General features: G+C 36.5%; 3 protein-coding genes across 3 annotated transcripts; 1 reads left to right on the top strand and 2 right to left on the bottom strand.

Annotated features, from left to right (window-relative positions):
• Window positions 1-65: 65 nt before the first annotated feature.
• On the top strand, window positions 66-13,843 carry LOC118061544 (uncharacterized). The gene is made up of 23 exons (XM_035075015.2): window positions 66-699; window positions 968-1,029; window positions 1,647-1,784; window positions 1,928-2,203; window positions 3,862-3,948; window positions 4,319-4,420; window positions 4,505-4,570; window positions 5,417-5,527; window positions 5,616-5,677; window positions 6,397-6,441; window positions 6,917-6,990; window positions 7,178-7,245; window positions 8,015-8,083; window positions 8,178-8,278; window positions 8,368-8,449; window positions 8,540-8,618; window positions 8,720-8,807; window positions 8,896-9,049; window positions 9,703-9,894; window positions 9,983-10,042; window positions 11,067-11,374; window positions 12,453-12,558; window positions 13,297-13,843. The coding sequence occupies exons 1-23, from the start codon at window positions 183-185 to the stop codon at window positions 13,348-13,350; spliced, it is 2,901 nt and encodes a 966-aa protein (XP_034930906.1). The 5' UTR covers window positions 66-182; the 3' UTR covers window positions 13,351-13,843.
• LOC118061552 (cellulose synthase-like protein D1) lies at window positions 13,842-19,470 on the bottom strand. The gene is made up of 6 exons (XM_035075027.2): window positions 18,857-19,470; window positions 18,165-18,594; window positions 17,338-17,721; window positions 16,609-16,984; window positions 15,619-16,006; window positions 13,842-15,506 (listed from the first exon to the last, which is right to left on the bottom strand). Exons 1-6 carry the CDS (start codon window positions 19,468-19,470, stop codon window positions 14,567-14,569), a joined length of 3,132 nt encoding a protein of 1,043 aa, XP_034930918.1. The 3' UTR covers window positions 13,842-14,566.
• Window positions 19,471-21,422: 1,952 nt separating this feature from the next.
• Window positions 21,423-25,579, bottom strand: LOC118061562 (F-box protein PP2-B10). Its single transcript, XM_035075039.2, has 3 exons — window positions 25,267-25,579; window positions 23,033-23,154; window positions 21,423-22,139 (listed from the first exon to the last, which is right to left on the bottom strand). Exons 1-3 carry the CDS (start codon window positions 25,537-25,539, stop codon window positions 21,731-21,733), a joined length of 804 nt encoding a protein of 267 aa, XP_034930930.1. The 5' UTR covers window positions 25,540-25,579; the 3' UTR covers window positions 21,423-21,730.
• Between the last annotated feature and the right edge of the window lie 509 nt (window positions 25,580-26,088).

Genomic DNA, 26,088 nt, shown 5'->3' with positions numbered 1-26,088 from the left:
TACTCTAAATAAAAAATATCCATCCGGATTATATTTTTTTATTCATATACCCGTGCTTTGCTTATGTTTTCCCGCGCTCTGTCTTTCATTTTCCCTCCAAAACCAGAAAACCATCATTCCTCTCTATCTCTGCCGTTGCTGCCTTCACACTCACTTGATCCGAAGCTCCTCCACCAGTGGACATGGAGATGGACATTCCTCTCCCGGACGAGCTTGAATTACTTGAAGCTAACTCTCACTTCTACCAAGACTACCTAGACCCTCCCTCACCCGATCCCTACACTTACTCGCCTCAACTACAACCGGAACAATCACCTCCTCAATCACCCTCCGCTCCCCAAATTAACGACTACAACAAGCGCCCTAGGTCCGACGGTCCGGATTCACCAAATCAGGAAGACGCTGTCCTCCTCGACGAGAAGAGAAGCAAAATCGACAATGATGTGGGACCGGAGGTCGACGACGAGGACTGGCTCAGACAGGTGCAGGATAGGAACGGAGGAAACGAGGAGGAGAGGGTGGAAGTTGTTGTCGAGGAGGAGGAGAAGGAGAAGATCGTGTCTAGATACGTGTCGGAGATTGACGGCGATTTTATTCCAGTGACGGCGCCTAGTGGCGGCGATAGGGTTTATGCAAAAATATGTAGAGTGGATACGGAACAGGGAGCGAAGAAATTGGATTTCAAATCGCAATCAAATGGTGCGAATTAATTTTTGCTTAGTCGAAGATATCATGTTTTGTTTTTAGTAATTTTAGAATCTGGATAAATAATTAAAAAAAATAATCACTTGTTAGATCTCATTATAGGTGAAATTTAAGAATCAGTTTTTATGCGATTGTCCATAGCATTACTGTTCCGCCCTTTTAAATCATATAGATTTTAAGAAATTGGAGTGGCATAAAGGGAAGGGTTATTAGGTTACTGGTGGACCAATTTTAATTTCTTATGTATTTATTCCTTTTGTAGGTCTTATATCGGAACCGATTAATGTTCTTTTGCAAAGAATGGAGCAAGAAGCTTTTACCAAGGTATGAACATTACATGGTACATGGTAGTTTAAGCATGATTGAAGTGTAAAAAAATATTGAGAATTTGAAATATCATGTTGATTTTGCTCAGCAAAGAATCAATGTATTGTAATTATGCAATCATGATTTTGAAACTTTGCTTCAATCTGTGTTTTCGGTTCAGTGGGTCAATGCCCACTACACACGTCATAAGAAAGTCTTCCTTTTAGTTTTTAGAGAATACACCAAAAGGCCAAGTGACGCAGATGTGGTGCATGTTAATCTAGATTTGTATTCATCCATAACTCATCAAAGCAAGTTACTTTGATTCTAGTTGTTTGATATCAGGAAAATGCCTCCTTTGAAATGTGGTCTGAAAACTGAAGAAATTAACCTCACGAGCCACAGTAATTTCTCTATCATTATGGTTTTCCTTGATATTTTCAATCTGGCATCTGCTTACAATTTCTGTCAATAATGGTATAGCAGATGATTTGTTAGTGGTCGGAGCCCTATGAATTTAGCTTAGGTGGTAGAGGGGTGCAGGGATTATTAGGGCCTGTTCGTAGGATATAATCTTAACGGCAACAATAAATCCCCTGTGAGATTCCTCACACATTGTTCTTGTGGTGCTGAAGGCCTTGCAAGCTAGTTCTGAAGATCAGAGTGATGAGATTCTTCCAGAAACACAAGTGATGCATGAAAAATTATGGGTGGACAAATATGCTCCAAATTCATTTACTGAGCTGCTTAGTGATGAGCAGACAAATCGCGAGGTAAGTTGCAGTCATTGGTCAAAGTTCCTAAAAGGTTAAATTACATGCTTGTTGCTCATCATAAAAATAATGGTTCTCAGGCTGAACTCTTTTGGGATCTTGTTATCTTTGCTCACAATTTAGTGAAAACTGTCACATTGCAGGTCCTCTTATGGTTTAAACAATGGGATTCTTGTGTTTTTGGATCTGATATTAGGAGTACATCAGATGACATTTTGTCTGCTTTAAGGCGTCATTCTTCTATTGCTCAACATCCAAAACCTTCTGATTCAACTTTCTTCAGCAAGAACAAAGGAAATATATGGAGTAGAGGGAATTTTATACACTCTAATAATCTGGAGCAAGAAAATAGTAAATCAAAAGGATTTCAGGACTCGTGGACCAAGAAGTCAAGGCCTACTGGTCCACCAGAACAGAAGGTAAGCTAATAAAATCATATATTTTTCCTTAAATTTGGCCTGGAAAGAGAAGCAGTAGGAATTGTTTATACATATACATTTTCCTGTTCACATATATGCTTATGCTGCTTTCATGATTTCAATTCATGAAATGATGAATGTAGATAAGTTGCTGAATTTAGTCCACACATTTACTCTTACGGTTCTCGGCTTTCAAGATGGATTGCTTGTTTCCTAATTCTTAATTTGAGGTTTATATGTATCTGTTATAAGCTATGTCGATAGTGAAACACATTAATACAACGATGTTTCAAGTTGCAGTCACTTCACACCTTTAAAGGGAAAAAATATGACGCCATGATGCCTGACAATGGTCAAGCTAGATGCATCCCCAGTTGCAAGAAAATATTCTAACTTTATCATTCAGGCTCAAACACTCTCAATACTTCTTAATTAGGGATGAATCTTGGCAAGAATATGCTTGACCTGTAATGTACAATCCTAGGTCTTGATAGTTAATTCTCAAATGCTCCCAATCAATCATTCTCTGAATAAAATTCCTACTTCACGTGCTGCTCTCATGAAGGAAAACGTTAGCTGTGGTAGCAGGTCTCTGTTATCCTCATGGAAAGGGAAGATGAGGATGAGTTTAGCTATCAGGCTCCGCCAATTTCTTTGGTGTGTGGAGCTCAGAGCAGTTGGTGCCCATGTTTATAGGTGGCGGATCAACCCATATGCGGTTTGAAACTATTGCTATAACGATTACTGCCTGGGTTTCCCTTGATACGAATTCTATTGTCATTGTGAAACATCGTAACCATTTCTCTCTTCTTAGTTATAAAAATAATACCAGTTATGTTTTTTCTTGGATTTATCAAATGGAAATCCTGGCACCCGCTTGTGTTTTACTGAGTGAAGAGGCTGAGTGCTTTGGCATCTCCAATTCATGGACGATGAATTGCCTTGACCGAGACATTTGCGCTACAATGAATTCTTGAGAGTGAATGAGTTGTACCGTGTGTGCTTGCAGTTGGCTGTGCATCGAAGCTGTGGAACAGTCTTATCAGATGAATTCCTACAGGTGCTGATAGGTCTACAACTGTTCAGATTGTCAACATGCCGAATTTACTGCGCTGCCTTCTTGTATGTGAAGCTTGTCCGCATCTTAGCACGACATACACATTCTATATAAGCCCACAAATCTTTTTTATTCTTTTTATATATGGATTTGTGTGACGTGGACACGTCTTTCCATAAATTTCAAAGTGCTTATTAATGTAGATGATGGCCGTGACCTTGGATTATCTTGGCTGATTCAGCTCTTGTATATTCTACGTCTAGCATACAGTTGAATTGTCAACTAGTTTTTTCAGGATCTTTTACCTTTTCTATTTATGCATTGTAGTAACTATATTTTTGGACTCAACTGGTTTTTAGTTTCCAAATTATTCTATCATAGTTTATACCTTTTTAGATTTTTTCCTTACTCGTTACCATCTGCGAAACTTTGTTGTGTTTGCAATAGAAAAGAAATATTTGAATTTTTCTTTGTATTACCTAACTTCATCTGAATCAGATTACAAATTACTGATATTTTCTTGTTATTTATGATAGTTGTTTCTTTGCAGTCAATTTTTATCCGTGAAACCTTGAGTAATTGAATCTTGTGACCATTGCAGATCCTTTTGCTTTGTGGTCCCCCCGGGCTTGGAAAGACCACACTTGCACATGTAGCTGCTAAGCATTGTGGATATCGAGCTGTGGAGGTCTTGCTTTTTACTTCCAACTGATTCGCATATGCATACCTGCAAAATCATGATTACTTAAGGCCATGATATTTTGGTTTCTTTTAATTGTTAAGTTTGTCCATGTATCTGTTACCTCGGATTTATTTGGTTTGGACAAGCTACCACAAAAAAAGTATTAAAGATATTATCATGACAAGGTGCATATATATATATATATTATTTTTTCCAAAGCTCTTTATTTCGTGCTTGTTTTATTGATTCATTTTGGTAATCTTAATGTTTTGCATTTAGTTATCCTACTTGCTTTTAAGGCATTCTTGTTTTCTGTGAAACTTCACTAAGCTTTCTGCAATATGTCTTTTCTTATTAAGAGTTTGAAACTGTACAGATTAATGCTAGTGATGATAGGTCTTCGTCAACGATTGAAGCTAAGATTCTTGATGTGGTTCAGATGAACTCTGTGATGGCTGACTCAAGACCGAAATGCCTGGTCAGTTACATTCCTTCCCTTTGTGCTTGTTTTTCTCTCACATGGGATCTGAATATTTAAAAGAATATGTTGATTTCTCTATAGGTGATTGATGAAATAGATGGAGCACTTAGTGATGGAAAAGGTGCTGTGGAGGTTCTTCTAAAAATGGTACTTGAATGGCATTATGATCTTGTATTTTCATGTTCTATGATGTATACTTGAGGGCACCCTTTTCCCATGCCTATTTTTTGCTTTTTTTTTTTTTTTTTGTTCTTTATTGTGATTTTTATCTTCTTTATTACTGAGTTTCCCTTGAGACCTTTGAACTTCTTGGTTGCATTAGATTGTGCTTTTAGAATTTTTCCTTGTCAAAATGAAATGTAGCAGGGGCGTTGATTTATTCGTTGGTCATAGTTTAATTTTGAAGACCACACTCTAAATTTTGATCCAAATAATATATTTTATATATTGTTCTCCTCTTGGACTCAATGCTAGTGTTTCCTGTTTGTCCTACCTTGAAGTTGAAGAACACAATATAGCTTATTTTACCAATATTATTGAATTCTAGAAAATACATAAAATTTAGGCATGGAAGGAATCTGCCACAAATTCTCTCCTTGAAGACATCTAATAAGGAAAATGCTATTCATTCCATATAAGTTATCGTAACTCATAACTCTTTTAGAGGCGGAACCCTGATGCAAAAATAACCTTTCTTGTAGCATTAGAACATAACAAGCTTCTTAATTTGTGACCTCTAGGATAATAATCAATTGAAGTTGATTTTCACAAGCACATTTATTTATGATATACTCCCTATTCTTTAATCTTCTTAATAAAAAGGTATCTCTGGTTTTCGTGATAAAATAGCCATAAGATTTGAGAATTATAGTTTGAGAGTTGGAAATTCCATGTTGATACGTTACTCTTGTGATCCATCAGCACTTCTAATATAGAATATGTAGTTTTAGCTATGTGATTTTATCATCTTTTGGATTTATCATGTTAATGCAGGTTTCTTCTGAAAGGAAGTCAGATACTGGGAAGGAAAATGTCACTAAAGGAGAGCAATTTGGAAGGGTATCCTCAAAAAAGAGGCAGAAAACAGCATCCTTAACGAGACCTGTGAGTTTGAAGTAGTCATGGATGGTTTATTTTGTAATATTTCTGTTTCCTTTCCCTCTAAATCCATTTAAGTTGGCTTTCTATGTAGGTGATCTGCATATGTAATGACATATATGCACCTGCCTTGAGGCCATTACGTCAGGTTGCAAAGTAAGTGTTTCTTACAAATATTAAAGTGGCAATCTTCTATTTAAGTCTAGAAAGTTATCTTATAGAACCTCAACGCTTCCTATACTCAAGTTCTTTCAAATATAGTTTAACTAAAAATTTTATAATGTGGTATTCATCTTGGTTTTAACTAAATTAAAGCTACAACATATTTATAATGTTTTGATGTGTACTTTCTTTTGAGAGGATTGCAATGTAACAATGTGAAAGAGATCTCCTGAATCTTGGAATTACCATTTTTGGGAAGTTCATCAAACAATATTGTTGTATTTTGGGCTTATAATTTTATGACTTAACTTTCTCATATTCTGCAACCTGAGGTACTGAATGACATTTCAGAGCGAAGATGACAAAGGACTTAATATTCTTAACCCACTGTAATATAAGGATACTTTTCAAGTTACATTCAATACAATGACCTTGTTTAACCAATTACCTTCCTCAATCTTAACCCACTGTAATATAAGGATTCTTTTCAAGTTACATTCAATACAATGGCCTTGTTTAACCAATTACCTTCCTCAATTCGGATCTCGACTTTAAGGCAATGTTATAATTTAGTTGAAGATATATAATTGTTTTCATTGTCTCAACCTTTTTAGTTTGAACCGTGTACATCAGTTCTTGGCATATTTATATGAATTATTTGGAGTTTACGAGTTTCAAATCATTATATTGACATGTACATGCTTTTTTTACAGGGTTCATTTATTTGTTCAGCCGACTGTTAGCCGTGTTGTAAGCAGGTGATGATTGTCAATGATTTATTCATAGCTCTAGCATTTTCGGTCATGTTCTTTGTAAACAAGTTAATTGATTCACCAATTCTGAATATCCTTCCCTAGCTAGAATATTGAAAGTTGACGTGCAAATTCCCATCCAAACGAATAGTATCTTATTATATTGATACATATGATCAGGAAATAAGACTTCCTCTTCTAAGTAAGAAGAAAATGATCAAAACTCCAGGGCTTGTCTTTTTTAACATCAGCCAAGGAGAATGCTCTAGAAGCTCTAAAAATTATCTAATTAGTCAAAATCCTTAATAAGATCTACTCTCAGTTTCCCGACTTTTTGCTTATTTATTGATATTCAACATCTAGTCTATATTAGACTACACTTATTGTGAAAGAAGATTAAAAACCATATTTGTTGGTTCTCACATGCTTAAATAAATTAATATTTTTACAACACTAACTTTATGAAAATTGGGCATCATAGGCTCAAATATATATGTAACAAGGAGGGAATGAAGACAAGTTCCATTGCACTTGCTGCACTTGCAGATTATACTGGTTAGTTATATTCCTTATCACATATACGATGGTGCTTTAATTTTTCAATCCCGTCTTTGGTTCTTATAGGCCTATAAGACTTCATAATCTAAAAGCTACAATTGGTTTGCAATATAAAATATCCACAATATAATTTTTCTTGCCTTAGTATTTTTGTTAATTCTACCCATTTCATTTAACTTCACAGGATGTGATATACGCTCATGTCTGAACACCCTCCAGTTTCTCAACAAGAAGAGAGAAGTTCTTAACATGGTAAGTCTTGGTGATGTGACATTGTCATTCTAAACTATCTATTAAATTTACTAAATCTCCTTGGTGATAATATAGGTCAACTTAATGTTTATGAGTTGGTGATTCTGTTTTGACATTGCCAGGAAATTTCTTTGGGAATTTCATCAATGTTTTTTGCTCCCTCCAATTTTGCTTAGTCTCATGGATATTGAGCATAACATGATACCCCATTATCATATATTAGAGAACAACGAAAGCTATCGAAGAATGAATTCAGCTTGAAAAAAGTACTTCATCATAAAGGAAAAACTTTAATGTGAGAAGGGGCATTGGTCATGAACCATGGTTTAATATTGTTTTTCTAGTAAATCAAGCCTCTATATTAGTCATTTCTACAATTATTAATTAAGCTACACCAATATTTTAAATCTCTTTTCGAAGGATCTCGTAAAAAGTAAGACATCAAATTCGGTTATGCTTTGTATCAATACACTGGAAAAAAATGAGTAAATGAATAAAACATTCACCATTGAAATTTGCATAAAATCCTAAACTCTTGATTAATTTTCAGAATTCTTTTTAAAGGCACTCCCCACCCACCACAATTCCACAATTCTTCTTATCAAGAACACTGGTCATTTCTTCTTGAGCTACCATCTCAAATTTTATTAGGGTGGTTCAAAGGAGATTTAGTGTTTTTTAAGGATGATAATGGTGCTATTTCTCTTTGATTTTTCTTTTTTTGTTGTTGCTTTAATTGACTGACAATATTTTGTTTACTCGGCCTCAGCTGGAGATCAGTTCCCAGGTGGTTGGTCGAAAGGACATGTCAAGAAGTGTTTTTGATATTTGGAAGGAGGTGACATAAAGATTGTACATTCCATAATGTCTTTCCTAACTATTCATCCCTTTCCAACTTCTTTATTTGTGAGTGTGTGCTACTTGCTCTGTAGATTTTCCAAAAGAGAAAAATGAAGCAGGATAGAAAATCTAAAGGTAGCTGTGGCAGCATGAGCAATGAATTTGACTCTTTGCTCTCCCTTGTATCTAATCGGTAGATAATCAATGCTTGTGAACCTTATATACTCCTTCCTCTAGTTCAAACCTGCCTCTTTCTAGCTTTAATGCTTACTGTATATGCAGTGGTGATTATGATGTGATTTTGGATGGGATCTATGAAAACATCTTGCAGCTCCATTACCATGATCCAGTGATGCAAAAGACAGTAAGCCTTAGCTCCATTTTCTGTTGGACCACATGTGACTATTTTATCTCTTACCTATTTAAGTGATTATTAAGTTTGACTTAATTGTAGGTTAAGTGTTTCAATAGTCTTGGTGTTTCTGATGTGATTCACCAATATATTATGCGTTCACAGCAAATGCCCCTTTATGGTAAGCATGTGCCTAGCTGTCTTTCCTATTAGTTTTCCCAATGCTGAAGAGGTTTTGAATTTTAATCTTCTCATCTCATTTTCCACTTCTCTTTTGAGCAGCTTATCAGCCTTGCATTGCGATTTCTATACATCAACAGGTAGCACAAATTCAAAAACCAAATATTGAGTGGCCAAGGTCTTATCAAAGGTATTTATATCTCCATTGTAGTTGGCACTTGATGTCAAACATGTGCACTCATTTTTATACTATTATCTTATCTTTTGCAAATCTTTAGATACCGAACTGTATTGATGGAAAAGATGGACAAGTTAAGGTCTTGGCAGAACAAAATTCCACCACATATTTCAAGGCACTTGTCTACTAAATCTTTCGTAGAAGACTCTGTTTCTCCCATCTTACATATCATCTCTCCTCCAACTCTAAGGCCGGTAATTTACTTGCACTTATTTACAGCTTTATTTAATCAGTACACTTCATACTGTCTCCCCCCTCTTAGTCTGTTATGTTGCACATTTTACTTTGCATCATGAAAAACTAGTTCACTTTCATTTAAATCTTGTTCACAGTCTGTATGTCCCTTTGATGACGAAAATAATTCTTTTAAGCTGATTTCTCATTCATAATTTTTTTAACGAAAAGATTGTTTGTAATAACTTGAGTTTTTTAAATTTTGCTCCTCTCCAGTGTATTAGTGACACAACCTCAATGACTCTGTTATTTTCTGAAAAGTTTGAAATTCAATAATCTCCTTTAAAAAATAGCCTACAAGGCTATTTAAATACAGGGAAAAAAAGATCATTAGTAAATTCTAGTCTGAATTTGGGCGTGCAGCTGAAACTCAGATGAAGTTTTCTTTTAAATCTCATAAATAACAGGTACTTTGGAATGTTATGGCAAAATTTTAGCCTGGTCTCAAAAGTTATGGCTCATTTTTGTTAGAAAGGTTGTTTGGTGTCCAAACGTTTTCTTTTTCTTAAGCTAGGACTTTTGTTACATGCCCCACATCGATTAATGCATATTTTCTTAGCTTTTGCTTGTTGATGTTCTCATATAATTTGGAAATCTTGGTGTTTTTTCTCAGGTGGCATTGCACTTATTAACAGAAAGAGAGAAGAATGATCTAGCTCAGTTAGTGAGCACAATGGTATCCTATTCCATGACATATAAGAATATCAAGTCAGATCATCTTTCCTGTAAGCAGGAAAATGAAGCTGCTTTAGATGCTGCGTCGCTTTCTGTTGATCCTCCCATTCATGAATTCATTAACTTCAAGGTCTGCATTGTTCTTTAAGTCTCTGCAAAGCCAGTATGATTCCATATCTCATGTTTGCTGTCCACTTGTTTTTTTTTGGAATTAACAGGGCTATAGTTCTGGTCATCATGCACTTCCCTTAGCTGTGAAGCAGGTTTTGGTGCATGAGGTGAGTGGCAGTAATTTATTGCTTATTAATGTAGTCTTAATTTAGCATCATGATCACCTTAAGATCCAAAATTTAAGAAGGCAAAAGATCCCTAAGGTAGTTTCTGCAGACTCATGTGAACTAAATGGTTGCCTTGTTCTTTTCAGTAGTGATGGATTTGTTTTCCAGCAACTAATCGCTGTTGCAACTTTTCTATAGTTCGACTTCAATAGAGGTGTAGTTTTGAAAGGCATGTATAGTCCAAATGGACTGTGATAATCAAAAGAGTAAGCATGTGTTAAAACAAGCTGGTTTTGTCTCGTTGTCATCATCTTATCTTTAGTCTGTCTCCCATGCCGGTGTATGGTTTACTATCAGTCTAGTTATCAGTGTATCTAAATCTGTTCCTTGTTTCAGAACTTTTGACTTAAATGATGTCTTGGGACGCTGCTTATACTGCAAGCATCACCAATCTCTCAGTTAGATGTTCATGCATCAGCATTTGCTTGAGTCAACCATACTATGTATCTTTTATTGGACATTATCAGGGACGACACTGGTGTCTTCACTCTTCACGTAATATGGCTTGCATTTCAGTAACTTGGTCTTGTACCGGATATGACAAGTCAATTTCATCATTAAATAACATATAAAATGTCACTTTGATGAGATATAGTAGAAATCTTTCAAATAAATTTGAAAGTTACAATTATTAATATTTACTTGCAAATGATAAGAGGCTGGCTAAGGGGCACAAATTTTGGTCCTGAAATAGGAGGACAAGTGAGGCCATATTAGTCTACTGTGAGGCCATATTAGTCTACTGTGAGATCTGAAATCTTTCACGTGATTTCTGTTTTACTTCTTGATCTCTCATTCAAGAAAGAATAGTTTGTCATGGTTATCATATCTATTTTTCTTAACATGAAAAGGAATTCAATCTTGCGCACACTTTATATGGGTATTTGTCTCAAGGGAAACTTCGATCTTCTTAACTATTTCGTGGAGTGCAAATTTTTACTCTCAGAATAAAATTGGATTTCAGGTGGAAAAGCGTAAGATTTTGCAAGCAAGTAGATCTGTACATTTAACAGATGGGTGCAATAAACAAAATATGTACTTGGTAGAGCGGGAGAGTGCAGTGCCGTCAGTCAAAATTAACCATGCAGCAGCATTTTCTGGTAACATCATCGGCAATCAAAAGAGCATGATAAATTCTGGGCAATGTGTTCCAAGTGACTCAGCAACATCTCCGATCATGGATTCTAGTACAAGGGCCTTGTCCAATGTAAAGCTGAAATCCTCAGGAAATCCAAAGAAGCCTTCTAGAAGCTCTACCAGCTTCTTTGACAGGTATGAATACCTAACAAACATCCAGTTATCTTTGCCATCGTCTCAATGCTTGCAATCTTCAATTATATCAAGATCTTAACTTCCATTTTCATGGTTTCTAATAAAGGTTTCTAACTTGTCCATGTTATTCATATAACTATGTATCTTTCATGGAAGTGACATATTCGGTCCAAAGTTTGCACAAGCTCATTTGGTTTAACAACACAGCTAATTATTGCAGTAAAGCTCTGGCTAATGTGGACTTCTACACAGCCTTGCTTATCACACTCGTACATTTTTAGCTGTTTTAGAGGTTACATTTAGACGTATACGTGTTTGATAAAATGCAACATAATCGTCAATTCTTGTGATTCTCAACTAAAATCTCTATAAGAAATGCAATTCTAATTGGAGGAAACCTATGGATATACCTTTATATAATTCATGTTTTCTTAATCGTATTCTTGTGCAAAAAAACTATTCTATCGTAACCCTTCAATTTTTTCTATCAAAATTAACGGTCACATGCACTGCACATGAAAGCTAGTTATGAACTTACTTAAATGCCATCTCAAGAGTTAGTAATTTTTTTTTAATCTAATATTAGTTAATTTAATTTATTATAAAATATATATATTTACAATCAAAATATATCTTATTTTATCCTTTGATGTTTATCTTATAAAAAATAAATTTAATTAATATGATTATATATTTTTTAAATAAACTTTAAATTAAATCGACAAATAAATGTATTAATTTACAAATGAGTATATAAGGATTTTTTTAATATGCTTTAATTACACATGACTGTTGATTTTGATGGAAAAAAATTGACAAATGAGCGTATTAGAAAATGTGGATAAACCTAAGGTTATGATAAATTGTTTTTTATAAAAAAGGGTATGATTGAGAAAACGTGTGATATATTAGGATACGCGCTCCCCTCAAATTTCTGTTAATGAAGAAGAAAACCCTTTTTCGTCAAACTCAGACTGATACTAGAAATTATGCATAAAGAGTAAGCATGGCCATGTTACATGGAAATAGTAACATATTTCTTTAGTTGCTGATATGTATTTCTTCACTGTCAAACCAGGTTTAGGAAAGCAAACAGTAAGGATTCTCAAAGTACTGACAGTGCTGGATGGAAGACAACCACCTTGGAAAGAGATTCACGTCCTCTGATATTCAAATTCAATGAGGTATGCTAATATTTGCAAATCGCTAAACTTTTGAATATGATAATAGATGGTTCGTTCTTGTTTGTCCATCCATGAGCTTCATAGACCGGTTAGGCATAAATACGTGGGGTTTTTTGATTTGATCAACATTTTGGTTTACAAAAGGCAAAGGGGATAGCAAATGATGTTTGTCAGGCTTGACTTCACATTCAAGTTTAGAAAATGCAGGAGTCAACACCCATCTATATTTGTTACTACGTATTAAGTTTTCTTTTGCCATTCTCCACGATTTACATAAAATGACTAGCCTGGCTGTGCGACATCAACATTTCTGGTGTAACCGGTAGTCAATCTGCCCACTGTTTTTATTACACTGTCATATATGTTTTTATTATGATAGTATAACTTAAGATGGGCTCCTACAAATGCTCAGTATATTATAACAATTAGATAGTGGATCTTTTGATTGACTACGTTACTGAATGCTGATGCTATTGTCGTTTTGGCAACTAAAACCATGAAAAGCGATAAAATCTGCCCGCTGTTTTACCATCAATGTTAACTTCATTTGGTAGCAGCTATTTTTTGAACTCTTAAAAAGCTCTAAAAAGGAGCAAAACCCTAACCTGTTTTATGACCATTGTTGACTTCATAGAAATTTCAATGAAGTTCATTGCTTTAACAACTTACACTTGAACAAAAATCAGATCACATGCTTACTGTATCCTCTTCCCCTCCCTCTTTTCCCAATCTGCGCAGGGTTTTACAAATGCTGTAAAAAGGCCAGTACGGATGCGTGAATTTCTGCTATGATTAATGCAGTGCTTGGAGGCAATAATACAGCAGTGCCCATTTCACATCACAATGTAAAGTTCCATGTGTTCATTCCTTGCCTTCTCAAACCTGTGCAGTCCATAATGTGTTCTTATAAATTAACATATGAACTTTCTTTTTCCGTTGGGACGCTGTTTAGCCACATGTACTTGACAATTGACATCGCTACTTGAGCTGTAGGCTGGTGAGCTGATACAATCTGTCAAGTTTCATCAGTGATTTGATAGGAGCCAAAATAGTCGTCTATATTTGTTGTTCAGGTCACAGCAGTTTTGGTGATTTTAACACCTGGAAATAGTAAAGGATTTGAGATTCACAGAGCTCGTCATCTCCCAGTAATATAATAGCTGCAATAGTAAACGTGCCTTTTATCAACTGTGTTCATTAACTATATCTCGATGGCTAAAATGTACGGAGGCTCATGAATCGTTGACTGTTTCGATTGAAATGCATGAATTGTGGGGTATTTGGATTGGTACCTCTATGATGTCTCGCCATTACTGGAGGTGAGACCATTACCAAAAGGAAGGTCTCGTTCATGCCATTTTTTGACTCGGCCGTTATTGTATTTCAGGTGTTTTAATGCTTGGAAATCCTAAACTTAAAAATCAAAATCCAGGTTTTTGTGTTTTACTTTGACTTGAAAATGGTTTTTGACATTGGAATACTGTTTACGATGATGAAAAGATTGTTATGGTCTTATTGGAAGACTCGGTGACAGGATCTATGGAGTTTTGACCGCAGAGAACGACAGATGACAAAGGGGTTCAGGAAAGCAAAATAAAGGGGGTGCCAATAAAGCGACTGAATATATTAGCCACTACAACTCTTCAGTATGGAACGCTGTAATCTCAATCCATAGCAAATCACAAACCAGTTGCAGCAAATAAAAAAATAAAAAAATCCCCCAATATATTCGTTAGCTGAGACCTGTAAATAGTGAATTGAGATGAATTTAAGTTTTCTGCACCGTGTTCAAGATAGTGAGTCAAATACAAATGATACTGAACTTCATAATATGCTGATATGTTTCCGAGAAAGTAATCAGGAATCAAGGGACAGGTATTGCTAATTTTCTGGTGCCAATCTTGGCTACATTACTTTCTTTGCCTAATGAAATACATCTAAGAAAATTACACCATGGAAAAAAGAAAAGGAAAGTGTTTCGACCTCGGTTTCTTGTTGCTGGTCATCATTACACCTCAAGTTTTCCACGATTTTCACTGGTGATTGAAATCCAAAGCAAAGACACAGTAATGGAAATCAGGCCAGACCAGACATAAACAATTGTCGGTACTCTTCCCCTCCTTCCCAACAGACCTTTCACAAATGGATACATGTGAGAGAGCACCCAGAAGCTGAAAAAGAGTCCTCCCATCAACTTACCCCATTCTGGTATCTCGCTGTATAGTGTCCTCGAGCACCCAATAACAATGGCAACAAGGTTGACTACTATGATGGTAAGTGGCATAAAGAAGAGACCTGTCCACTTGACGATATAAAGATCAGCATAAATATCATCTTCATCCTCGCCAGCAGACTTCGAGGTCAACGTGAAAGAAATCTCAATACCAGCTACGACTTTTAGAAGGCCTTGGATCACAGCAATAAGGTGAGCACTCGTTCCGCCAATGGCCCAAAACTGCTCATTACGCCACCATTCCTCGAGCCCAACACCGGACCATCTTATTTCAAGAAGGGAGATGAGAGTCAGTGTTACAGTGATGGTTAAGAGGTAAATGAGGAAACTTATATCCAGGTTTTGAACAATGAAGGTTCCTGTGAAAAGGCAAAGCGCAGGGAGGAAGCAGTAAGTGACTAAGAAGAAGGAGGTGAAGGGGTAAATGCCAACATTGAGGTATGCAATTCGCTGTAGGAATTTCAGTCGCCGGCTTCCAAATAAGGCATTGTTTTTGGAGAAAAAGATTTCAACTGAACCGGTAGCCCATCGTAGCACCTGGTGAAGGCGGTCAGTGAGGTTGATTGGTGCTGTGCCCCGGAAGGCATCTCTCTTTGTTACGCAGTACACAGATCGCCACCCACGGTTGTGCATCCGATAACCAGTCACCACATCTTCTGTGACTGAGCCATAAATCCAACCTATCTTATCCCCCCAGTCTGTCTTGTCCTCACACCTGTGCTCGACAATCAAAACACCACGTTCAGAATTTGATTGCTGTAACTAAAAAATGAGGTTCTCGGCACAAGAATCATATAGATATAGGAAGGCATTGGTATGATTATTACCAGCAAGAGATCACAGCAATCGCTTCAGCAACTGTGGGTGCATCTAGAGGAGGACGTGGCAGGAGAAGTGCACCAGGAGGCCTGCCATTCTTCACCGATTTGTGATCAGCAAGCGGCCGTCCTTGGAATTCAGCAACAGCTATGGACTCATTGAACATTGCTGAATTCCCAAACTTCTTTGGCAGGTCCAAGTCAGGGTGCGATGTAAGGGGCTGAGCCTCTGACTCATCTTCTAATTGACCCGGAGCCCTTTTTTTCGTACTGCCGAACATGCCCAAGTACTCGTTTGCCCTTGGTGGGAGGAACCCATATAGTGCATATCTACGAAACATGCACCCTGTTCCTACATACACCGGACCTTGAAGACCATCCAGTGCTCGCATACTTCCTGTTTTGTAAGGAGGTAACGTTCAAGATATCTTGATGATGATGCCTCGAGGTTTCAAGACCAGAAATTTTAGATTAACAAATGAAAACCTTTCAGTTGGTATTTTTACTTATCTTTGTATCTTTCTAAAAATGGAATATAGGAAAGTGCTTTACAAATATATGGATAGAAATAAATAAAATAGTTTATTTAGCTTCTTCATGACTACTACAACTAGTTATTTCAGTTTTCAGCAATGTGTTATATTTCTTATTTTTCCTGTTCTGGTCTGCTTCAGCAGAGAAGTAGTAGTGTCTTCAAGTCTAGGCAGAAAGTGGAATCCGTATCACTTCAGGTTCCTTATACAAATGACTTGAGTTAAACAAACAAAAACTAATCCTAGAAACAGATGGAGTGGAGGATCAACATGTCTGAAAGGTTTTAGGCATGTGTGTTTTCTTTAGTTCTACAAATATATTTTCATGGACAGAAAATCCCCATTACGACTTGGAAGAGTATAGCCTAAAGTATGCTTAGCCATTTCAAAATCTCGAAGATTATTTTCACAATAAAAATGTTATCAATTTCAAATGCAAAATTTGAAGTTAAATCCAAAGCATTACCATCAAAGAAGACAGTGTTGTGATTTGCATATCGATCGGAGGGGTCGATCCCTTCAAATCTTTGTGGAAACTGGATGTAGCATATGCGGTCACCGCCACGGTCCATCATAAAGCACATTCCCTCCCTTATAGCTTGACAATTATAGAAGTAATGATCACAATCCAAGTTGAGTATGAACGGTCCATTGGACAATATAGCTGAAGCTCTAACCAATGCATTCATGGCTCCAGCCTTCTTGTTGTGGTCAAAGCCAGGCCTCTTTTCACGCGATACATATGCGAACATTGGTATCCTGATGTCAACTCCAGTGAAATCTAATTTTTTCTCATCTGGCTGACCCATCACCTTCTCATTTTCTGGGACCTTAGTCATTACCTGCATGGGTGCATGGTAACAGATTCAAGTTTCAAAAGTTAATTCAGCACAATAGCATATTAGCACAGAATCAATCTGTTCAAGAAAATATTAGACAGAGTTGCAGAGGCCATTTAAATCAAGAGACAACACTGGCGTTATCTTCCTCTTTCAATTTGTAGAAAACATTTGTTGACGGATTGAGTAATGCTTGTCAAGCAACGGAAAAACCAAGTAACGCTTCACTTTCCTCTTTTACGCCGATGAATGAGAGATCTTTCCATATTCTTCATGCAATTACTTGATCCTTTTTCATCAACATCGGATCTATAAATGTGCGTATATATTGAGAAATCATTTAGAAGTGCAATCACCTGCAAGATACCAGCATGGTCCCCCTTTTTGTGATCCGCTGTTTGATCTAGCCATGTGCCAGGCCACTGGGTACCATCGGCCATCCATGTAGCTTTAGGGACGTCACCAACCCCCTCCGATGGCAACACGCCACCATTCTTCTCCCTGGCGAGACTTTTTGCCTTCTTCAGCTCCTTAGAGTTAAATGATTTGCTTCTCCTTCGTATTCCCTCTGGCAGACCATTGATCCTGACCTTGAACTCGTCATACTCTCTCTTCATCCATCTGCGGTCCTTGACAAAATCAGGCCGTTTCTTGTTTTTGGTGTGGTCAGTTTTTTGGTTGAAGTAACTATCCGGATTCCTCAGATCAATGTCGTGTTTTCGACAAAATGGTACCCAAACCTGAGCAAACAATCAAACAAAGCATGCTTAGTTAGAGCATGTAGAATCTATATGTGTGTAAATTCAATCACTAAACAAATATTCAACGAAACACAAACACAACTTGTGTTTCGTTGGATGTAAGGGATAACATTTTCTGAATTAAACAATATATTGTCCGTAATGCAGCGAAAAGAGTGGTATGTTTGAAACTCATCTTGGGACGATGCTCATTCAAACATTGAATGAAAGCACAAAATTGTTTATTGGTGTCATTTGTGTTTTGGTAATGAAGGGCCATTGGTTTCTGTGAAAAGCAACAATGCCAAATAACTTCGATAGGAAATATCAAGTAGGGAAATCTCAGTTCTAGCTTTTAAAGGTTTAAATCCCTTCAAACTGGGCTAACATGTTTTGTTTCTTTCTTTTCCCGTTCATTTTGGTGTTCAAGATTGTAAAAGAACCTCTGCGAATTTAACAGCTTCAGCCATAGCCTCGAAGGTGAGTATGGCACCCCCGTCATCAGAAATGTAGCAGGAGAGCTTCTCAACAGGGTAGTCAGCTGCAAGAATCGATAAAATTGTGTTGGAAGTGACAAGTGGAGGTTCCTTCTCAGGATCAGCAGTGGAGACAAAAATATCAACTCCTGGAAGGTCTGACCGGCCATGAGGGTTTGCAGGGGAGGGCTGCTCAAACTTGTCACGCAGAGCAGCAAGGTCAGTGGATCGGTTGATGGGGTTGTACTTGGGAAAAATGTCTAGTAGCCATGAGAAAGCAAACCAAATCTCACAAACGATAGACAGCCCCCACAGCCACATGGCATCACGATTGGGGTTCTGGACTCTCCACCCAAGGAAGAAACATAAAAGTACCAAACGGATCACCACAAGTATCCTGTTCATACAAAACTTGTGTTTAGCAAATTCTAAGATAAATTTTACAAAGATAAAAAGCCTAAATACCCTCGTTAATTTAGCTGAAACCTATATATTATAAGGTCTAGCAGAAAGAAAATCGAGGGTAAACTCAGCTTTCTGCAAAGATTTGTCAAGCAGTGAGCATGTAAAAGAGCGAACATTCTAGAAATGAAATTCTATCTACCATCTACTATGCTCCTGTTATGTTAAATTCATTTGTTATATATAAAAGAGCGCACCTGTAAGGGCTGAGAATAGCTGCTGGAACCCTAATCTTCCTAGAGAGTGGTTTCCAAGGCTTGTCCAAAAAATCCGACATACTCAGCTCTGAATCCTGACCATACTTGTCTTGGTCTGACCAATACGCATTTCCAACACCGTAGGTTCCTTTTGTCTCAAACAACCACCTGTTGTGATCAAAATCTCCTGTTTGGCTCCTTGACAATATTGATCTATTATTTGATTTCATTATCGACATTCCTCGTTCCGTTTTTGAGTTGTCATTGCTGCAGCCATCGCCACCACGGCTTCCATAATTATCTTCTTGCTCTCCTACCCGCCTGGACGCGCTCTGTGCCTCGGAACCAAAACGGCTCGTAGGCCCATCGGATTTATTTTCTGAGGATGGCCATGCAGGCTGGTTATCAGGGGTGGGGGGCATGACAACAGTGTAATTGATGTAGTCATTCTGCCCTGAAAATTCACCAGACAAGTCCAAATCCTCATCATGTGAAAAGCTGGCAATGCGTCCACTAGATGTCCGGCGTGCAAATTTCACAGCCTGTTGAGGACGGCCAGCGGTTGATGCTTGTGATGACAAATTCTTTGCTTTAGGTTTTGTTGAGGTTGCCATGACATAAATGTTGTGGTATTGATGACAAATTCCTCAGAAAACCATTGCTTTTCTTGCAAAATACATTGAAATGGTTTTTTGTTCCTGATTGAGTTTCTCCCACGAAACTAGAGATTTCATTTTGAAGAAAGGAAAACCACATTGAGTTCGATGGGCCAATGTGGTCCACAATTTCTTTCTATTTTTTAGATTTGTAGCCACGAACTTTGTTCCCTTATTTTAAGCCTAGCCTCTACAATACACCTGGCTATAATGCGATTAATTAGGTGCAAAATAAATTCTTGACATCTCCTTCTCTCCTCTGGGTTACCAATAGACAGAAGAACTCGCTGAATTGAAATTGAAGGGATAGAAATATCTGAATCCTTCAGGCAAACCGTTCAATCCACAAGACTTTTGTCCTGAATCCACAAGAAACGGGTCTTGAAACCACAAGAACAAAGGAACAAAGAGCAGAATCCACCTTCTTAAGTGACTACACAAAAGGCATGTCTGATATTGTATGTTGTGCTGTATTTTGGCTACTGTGCTCTGCTGCACTGTAAGAAAGAAAGTTCCAATTTTTCTGATCTGAAATCACTTTCTTCCATGTCTCGTCTCTGGATATCATTCTGTCTTACCTTTGTCTCTACAATTTCTCCATATTATATTCTAGAGATTACATCGCAATGTATATGTCTGACACTTGACACTACGACACATATCACAAGACAGTAACTTAACCACATAAACTCTCAAGTTACTCAAACCAACTTTAATGAGCTAACTTATCAGTTTACTCTCCAGAACATTAACATCAACACATCCTTCACTGGGTAAAAATTGATACCCTTTTGAAACATGTGTATACGGTGGTAGCAGGCTGGAGCACTTTCCCAACGCAATGCCAGGATTTCCAAGAATGTAAAGGGTCCATGATCACTGTATTAAACAGTTAAAAGGAGCTGTGCCCATATTGGCAAGGCTCAGAATTAAAAAGCTGATTTAGAACTTCACGTTCAGTTTCTTCTAATGTTTGAGGATCGATGTGTTACCTGAATTTGCTGATGATAAATAATCACAATGCCTAGATATGAAGTTTTTCATTCTTTTGGAAATAGGATTGTGAAGGAGAAAACCATCTTTGGTGGTCTCTTAATTAAGTTGAAACCACGTAGTTATGCATAGGTGATTTTTACTACAATGATACCATTGTTGATGATGATGGGGTAACGACAAAGATGAAAATAAATTAAGTCCTTTCTTAGATAATGAAGTTAGGGATGATGATTGAGATTGAGAGGCCGTAGTGCTGGAGATAACTTCAAGTAATCAGATGGCATAAACTCTCCCAGGCTGCATTAGAATCTACAACAGATTGAAAGGCATGAGAGATCAGTGATGATCTGCAAGCTTCCCGTGGTGATGTGGATTATTAGCTATGCACTCCTCCTGCAGAGCTTGCTTTAGTAATATCCATCCAAGAGCTCAAATTGGCACAACTAAGCGACATGCAATGAAAATCTTGTGCAAATCATCCAGTAGATGGCCAGTAGATTAAGATTAAAAGATTTGTTTTTCTTGTGATCTCAGGCTCGAGCTTTATGATTGTTAATATAATGGTCACTGGAGACTTACATAGTCGTTAATTTCAGAGCTCGTAAAATTAATTTAAATACACGCAAGCTGACTCGAACACTGACCATCCATGTTAATAATAAAAAAATTAATCTTGTGTAATAGTTTAAGAAAAAGTCTTTTACTACCACTTCCGCGTATGATCTCGAGACCAGCAAAAACTGTCGAAAATGGGGATCAACTGGCAGCTACCAATTTTTAATGGCTTTAAAAAGACACCAGCAAGTGCCACCATCCTGCTGCTAAGCCTGCCCTTCATGCAGTCAATGCACATGGACCAGGCCTTAGCATGAACTTGGTAACTGATTTAACATGAAATAAGCAAATAAAAATGCTACAAAAACAAACTGTATCACATTTTTTTTTGTTTTTTGTAAATATAAAACATAGAACAAGTAAACGTTTTTTAAACAAAAATAAAGTTGAGTCTCAGGAATACAAAGCCATCAAAGCACGTAAAACAAAACCTGAACAAATATTGAACTATACCATGCAATCAACCTCTTTCTACAAACATATATATGTTTCAAGCAGGACTGGATAGAGTTCTGCAGGCAGTACATAATTTACTTTCAGGGACACGGAGGCCAAAAGCTGATAGGAGTTGTGCGCTACAAATGACATGGATCATTTGGCTGGGAATTCATTTACCCTCTTTAGGCCTAAACTCAATTCCTTCAATAATGAGACCATTCTTGGTAGTGTAATTATCAACCTCCTTTAGACAAGCCACCACGCTGCCGACGTCTTCACTGTCATAGAAAAACTCACCCATCTCAACCTCCATCCACCCATCGCTTCTCTCCCGAGGCAGTGGAGGCATATCATATTCTGGAGGGACATCGAGGAACACATGGTGCTTTTCCTCGCCTGCACTTCCTTCAAAGGTGACACTCAGTTCGACAAGTCTCTTATCAAAACCACTTGTGGAATCAGTCAGCTTAAACACAAGGTAAGCTGCATAGGTTGTTTTGGGAGACAAGATTTTAGCATCTATCCACCCCTTGACCTCAAGCCACCACACGTACCTAAGCTCAGCCACCTCAGAGAACCTATAAATCCATTATCACAGAGCAATATGGCTGTGAAAATGACAAATTGGAATCAATGCAGAAAACCAACAAGGAAATAAAAGATATATAATGTACATTGATGGGCTCATGGATTTCGGATTCGAAGATGACCTCCTTTGCGCACATTAATTAACGCAGAAAACTATCAGCAACATTTGATTTCTTTTCTTTGTTATCATTCATGACCTTTTTAAGTTCTGAAAGAGAAGAAAAATGCTTTCCTTCTCTGCCAAAAAAGTTATTTGGTCAACATAATCACATGTACCGACTACAGGAGTCGGCCAACATAATAGCCCAGCAATTTCATTGGAGGAAATTTCCTATATATGAAGTTCAGGGAGAAAACAAGGAGCTCAGGCTGAAGTTTGGTTAATCTAGTAGGCATTAGGCAATTATAACCTTTTGTAACGACTGGGACACAAATACACAATAAAGTTAGCAAATAAGCGTAGGGGTTAGGGATCAAGAAAAGCAGACCAAGGACAGTGACAATAATGGCGGTGGCAAGTAAAGAGCAGCCAGCGCTTGCATCCTTCTAGGATGGCCTGCACTGCTTCGGAAAACATATAGATCATCCTTCTAGAATGATCTATATATAGCTTGCAATCCACATTTTTTTATGAGAAGTCAGCATCACTCGTATTTGTTTTTGGTTAAAAAGGTGAAGACATTGCTCATCCATTAATTATGTTCAACAACAGCAACCATAGTACTGAAGAAGAAAATCTTTTCCCATCATAAACTTCACAAGTCTGTCTATATATCTAAGAACCTCATTTAGTTCTTGACTAGCTATGTGCAAAACATCATCTGGTAAATACATCAGTAAAATGAGAGAGAGAGAGAGAGAGAGAGAGAGAGAGAGAACAAACCTAGACTCATCTGGTAAGGGTTTCCATGTCCAATAGCTAGGTGTATCTCCCCAGATAATTGAAAGTCCTCTTGCTCCAATCATGTAGCATTTTTTGCCACCATGCTTCTCTAGTGCAAAGCTCTGTTTTAAGTTAGAAAAAAAAAAAAACAAAGGAAAGTCTAAGATCATCATAGTAGAACAGGAGCATAAGAAAAAACCAATACTCCACTGAAACATGACTAGCTAAACCTCCTAAACTTGTGCAACTAATTGAATGCAGGGGACACACGGTAGCGGAGCTAGGATGTTTTTCTTGGGTGGGGGAACTCATTTGCGATACCACAAACACAAATAAAAATTATACTTTTAAAGATATGCTAAACATCAAGAAAAAACTTTCTAGGATGTATTTTTTATGTTGAGAATTGGTTTAAAACATGGTTGAAGGTCAAATTAAATGCAGGTTTATTCACATTTGGGATTGAGATTTTGTTGAAAAACTTTCTTCAACATAAATACCTTAATATAGAAGTTTAACATGTCTAAAATCAATTGTAGATTAATAAGAAATTAATTCAATATAAAAAGTTTAAATTAGACTCGTAAGGTTTTCAGAGGATAAAGGCTCTATACTAAGTAGACTGTAAATCGCATGTGCACACTTACTTGGAATTAGGTCAGCTATAAAATGATTTTTTAGTTCAAAAAATTATTTTTTATGAACTAAAACTGAAAAAATATTTTGGAATAATGACGGTAAATGAAGAGACATGAATTGATTGTGTTAATTAACAAAACTAATTCATGTATCAATTTTAATCCCAATACTCTCGTAAAAATAGGGATTGGATGAGATCTTTTTTACTAAAACGACATCGTTTTGATTTTTTTTTTTAAAAAAAATAAAATTCGAGCGACCTGATCAAAACTCAGAACTCAAGTCTTGGCCTTGGATTGGACCGGCTTTAAAAACTATGTATTTAAGTCTGTAATTTTTATTCATTTCATTATTATATGCTTGTTATGGTTTTGCATGTGTGTATCGTCTTTTATCTTATGTGTATTCATTTTCATGTGATTTTTGCTTTCTTCTGTAGTTTTTCCTGCTCATTCTATTGTTTATTTTAGAGCTTTAGTTTTTTGCGTTGTAGAGAGAAATTGAGTTTTTTTTCCTCTAAGTTTGTAGGCCATAATATGTGGTGTAACTTTTAATTGAATATAAAAAGAAAAGATTGATTAATTTCAGATGAATTTATATAGGAATTGTGGAAAAAAGACACAGATATTCAATCAATTCGATCGGAAAGTAATATATGGAAGGCAATAAACTAATTACATACAATTTTATCCCAAATTAATTAGTGTGTATTTAATATTATGGTGTATAATATTTTTTAAAAATATTTTTTATTTAAAAATATATTAAAATATTTTTTTAATATAAGTATATCAAAATTATAAAAATAAATACGAAAAACATTATTAATTTAATGTTTTTTTTAAAGTAAATATATTTTTTTAAAAATATCTAAAAACAAAATTACTATATTCCCAAGCACGTATCATGTTATTAAAACTAAATGAATTCGTAAATTTTATAAGACAAATAATAAAATTTCATCCTTTTAGGTAGCCAAATCACAGAGAAAAAAATAATTGAATTTCAAGATTTTTAAAAGTTCACATCTGACAATATCGTCTCTCCTGTGATTATTTTGTAAATTTCATTTTGTTCTATAAACATTAACATAGTTATTAAATCTAATAAAAATATTTTTAAAATACAAAAATAAACATAACCAATTAAAAAAAAAAATAGAGCTAACAGTGATTTCTCCTTATTCACGAACTCTGTCTATCCCTTCTCTCACAGGTTTTTTTTTTTTTTCTCAATTTCCTTTACCCTATTTCGTTTTATCTCCTAGGTCGCTTCCTTTTCTAGCTTTTGTTTTTCCCCTCTCTTCGATTGTTGGTGTCTTTTGATGCATACAACGAGGTCGATCGGTGTAATTTTGAGGCTACTGTGTTTTTCTATTACCATGATGAATCTTGATGAGAGAGGTCTCACTAATGTAATGAATTTTAATCTTGATTTAATTTCTTGTAATCTTTATATATTCTTTTTTTCCCTTGTAAAATAACATTTATCCCCCAAATAATTGCAGGGACGCTATCATATTTTTTAAAAAAACTTGACTCACACATAATTCCGACACCAGTTCTATAACACAGATAAAGCAGAATCATCCTTACCCTGATACCATTGTTGACGAGGAGAGGGTTGTTACAGAGATGGAAGTAAAGTTCCTTCTTGGATAAAGCAGTTAGCTGTGAGGATGATGAGGCTGGCGAGGAGGATATGATTTCATCAAGATCGGAGGGCAGAAATCCTTTCCAAACGACATCAGTATCTGCGGCTGACTGGAAGTTACGAGAGACCAGAGCACATCGGCAAGCATCCGGTGGCGATGTGTAGGAAATGATGTGGGCTAGGCACTCCTCTGGCAGAACTTGGGACATATCCATCTCCTTTTCTTTTTTTGACGTCTTTGTGTTTTTTCCACCTGCTCTTGCACCGTATATATTAGTATGATTATACTTCAGCGTCAGAATCTCTTGGGTCCTTCACATGTTGATTGTCCAATTGAATTCTCCCTCTATTTAGATTTTTATCAATCAACCCCCTGTGATGTGTAATTAATGATCCGTTAAATGGACATGTAAGGCCAATCTTCCAATCAGATTTTAGCTCGTAATTTTGCTCTTTTTCCTCGAATTTTTTGTGGCAAAGGGATGCATTTTAGAGTCTAATTCAAGTCCCATAAATGAGCTTTTAGGACTAAGAAACCTGTACAGATTTGTGCTGAAAATTGGCTTAATTCAAGTCCCATAAATAGATGGCGGGGACTTGATTGAGACAAACATGATAGTTTAGGAGCAAATATATTCTTTCTCTAAATTATAATTTCTAGATGCAAGTGTTTTTGCGTTGTAATTTAAAAAGACACGCGGTAGCGTGGACCAATTCAGGGATGGTGGACTTCTATACAACGTGTATGTGTGAATTCAAGCTGA

The sequence above is a fragment of the Populus alba genome, chromosome 1 (genome assembly GCF_005239225.2).
Source record: "Populus alba chromosome 1, ASM523922v2, whole genome shotgun sequence".
Lineage (NCBI taxonomy): Eukaryota > Viridiplantae > Streptophyta > Magnoliopsida > Malpighiales > Salicaceae > Populus > Populus alba.
Note: the sequence above shows the minus strand (reverse complement) of the source record. Positions and strands in the feature narration are given on the sequence as shown.

Coding starts and splice junctions, on each gene's coding strand:
- LOC118061544 (XM_035075015.2), top strand. CDS start 183: ATGGAGATGGACATTCCTCTCCCGGACGAGCTTGAATTACTTGAAGCT. Junction 700..967: donor TTTCAAATCGCAATCAAATG/GTGCGAATTAAT, acceptor TTCCTTTTGTAG/GTCTTATATCGGAACCGATT. Junction 8,084..8,177: donor TTTTTGATATTTGGAAGGAG/GTGACATAAAGA, acceptor CTTGCTCTGTAG/ATTTTCCAAAAGAGAAAAAT.
- LOC118061552 (XM_035075027.2), bottom strand. CDS start 19,470: ATGGCAACCTCAACAAAACCTAAAGCAAAGAATTTGTCATCACAAGCA. Junction 17,722..18,164: donor AAGCTGTTAAATTCGCAGAG/GTTCTTTTACAA, acceptor TTGTTTGCTCAG/GTTTGGGTACCATTTTGTCG. Junction 16,007..16,608: donor CAACACTGTCTTCTTTGATG/GTAATGCTTTGG, acceptor CTTACAAAACAG/GAAGTATGCGAGCACTGGAT.
- LOC118061562 (XM_035075039.2), bottom strand. CDS start 25,539: ATGGATATGTCCCAAGTTCTGCCAGAGGAGTGCCTAGCCCACATCATT. Junction 23,155..25,266: donor TCGTCAACAATGGTATCAGG/GTAAGGATGATT, acceptor AACTTAAAACAG/AGCTTTGCACTAGAGAAGCA. Junction 22,140..23,032: donor CCCTTACCAGATGAGTCTAG/GTTTGTTCTCTC, acceptor ATGGATTTATAG/GTTCTCTGAGGTGGCTGAGC.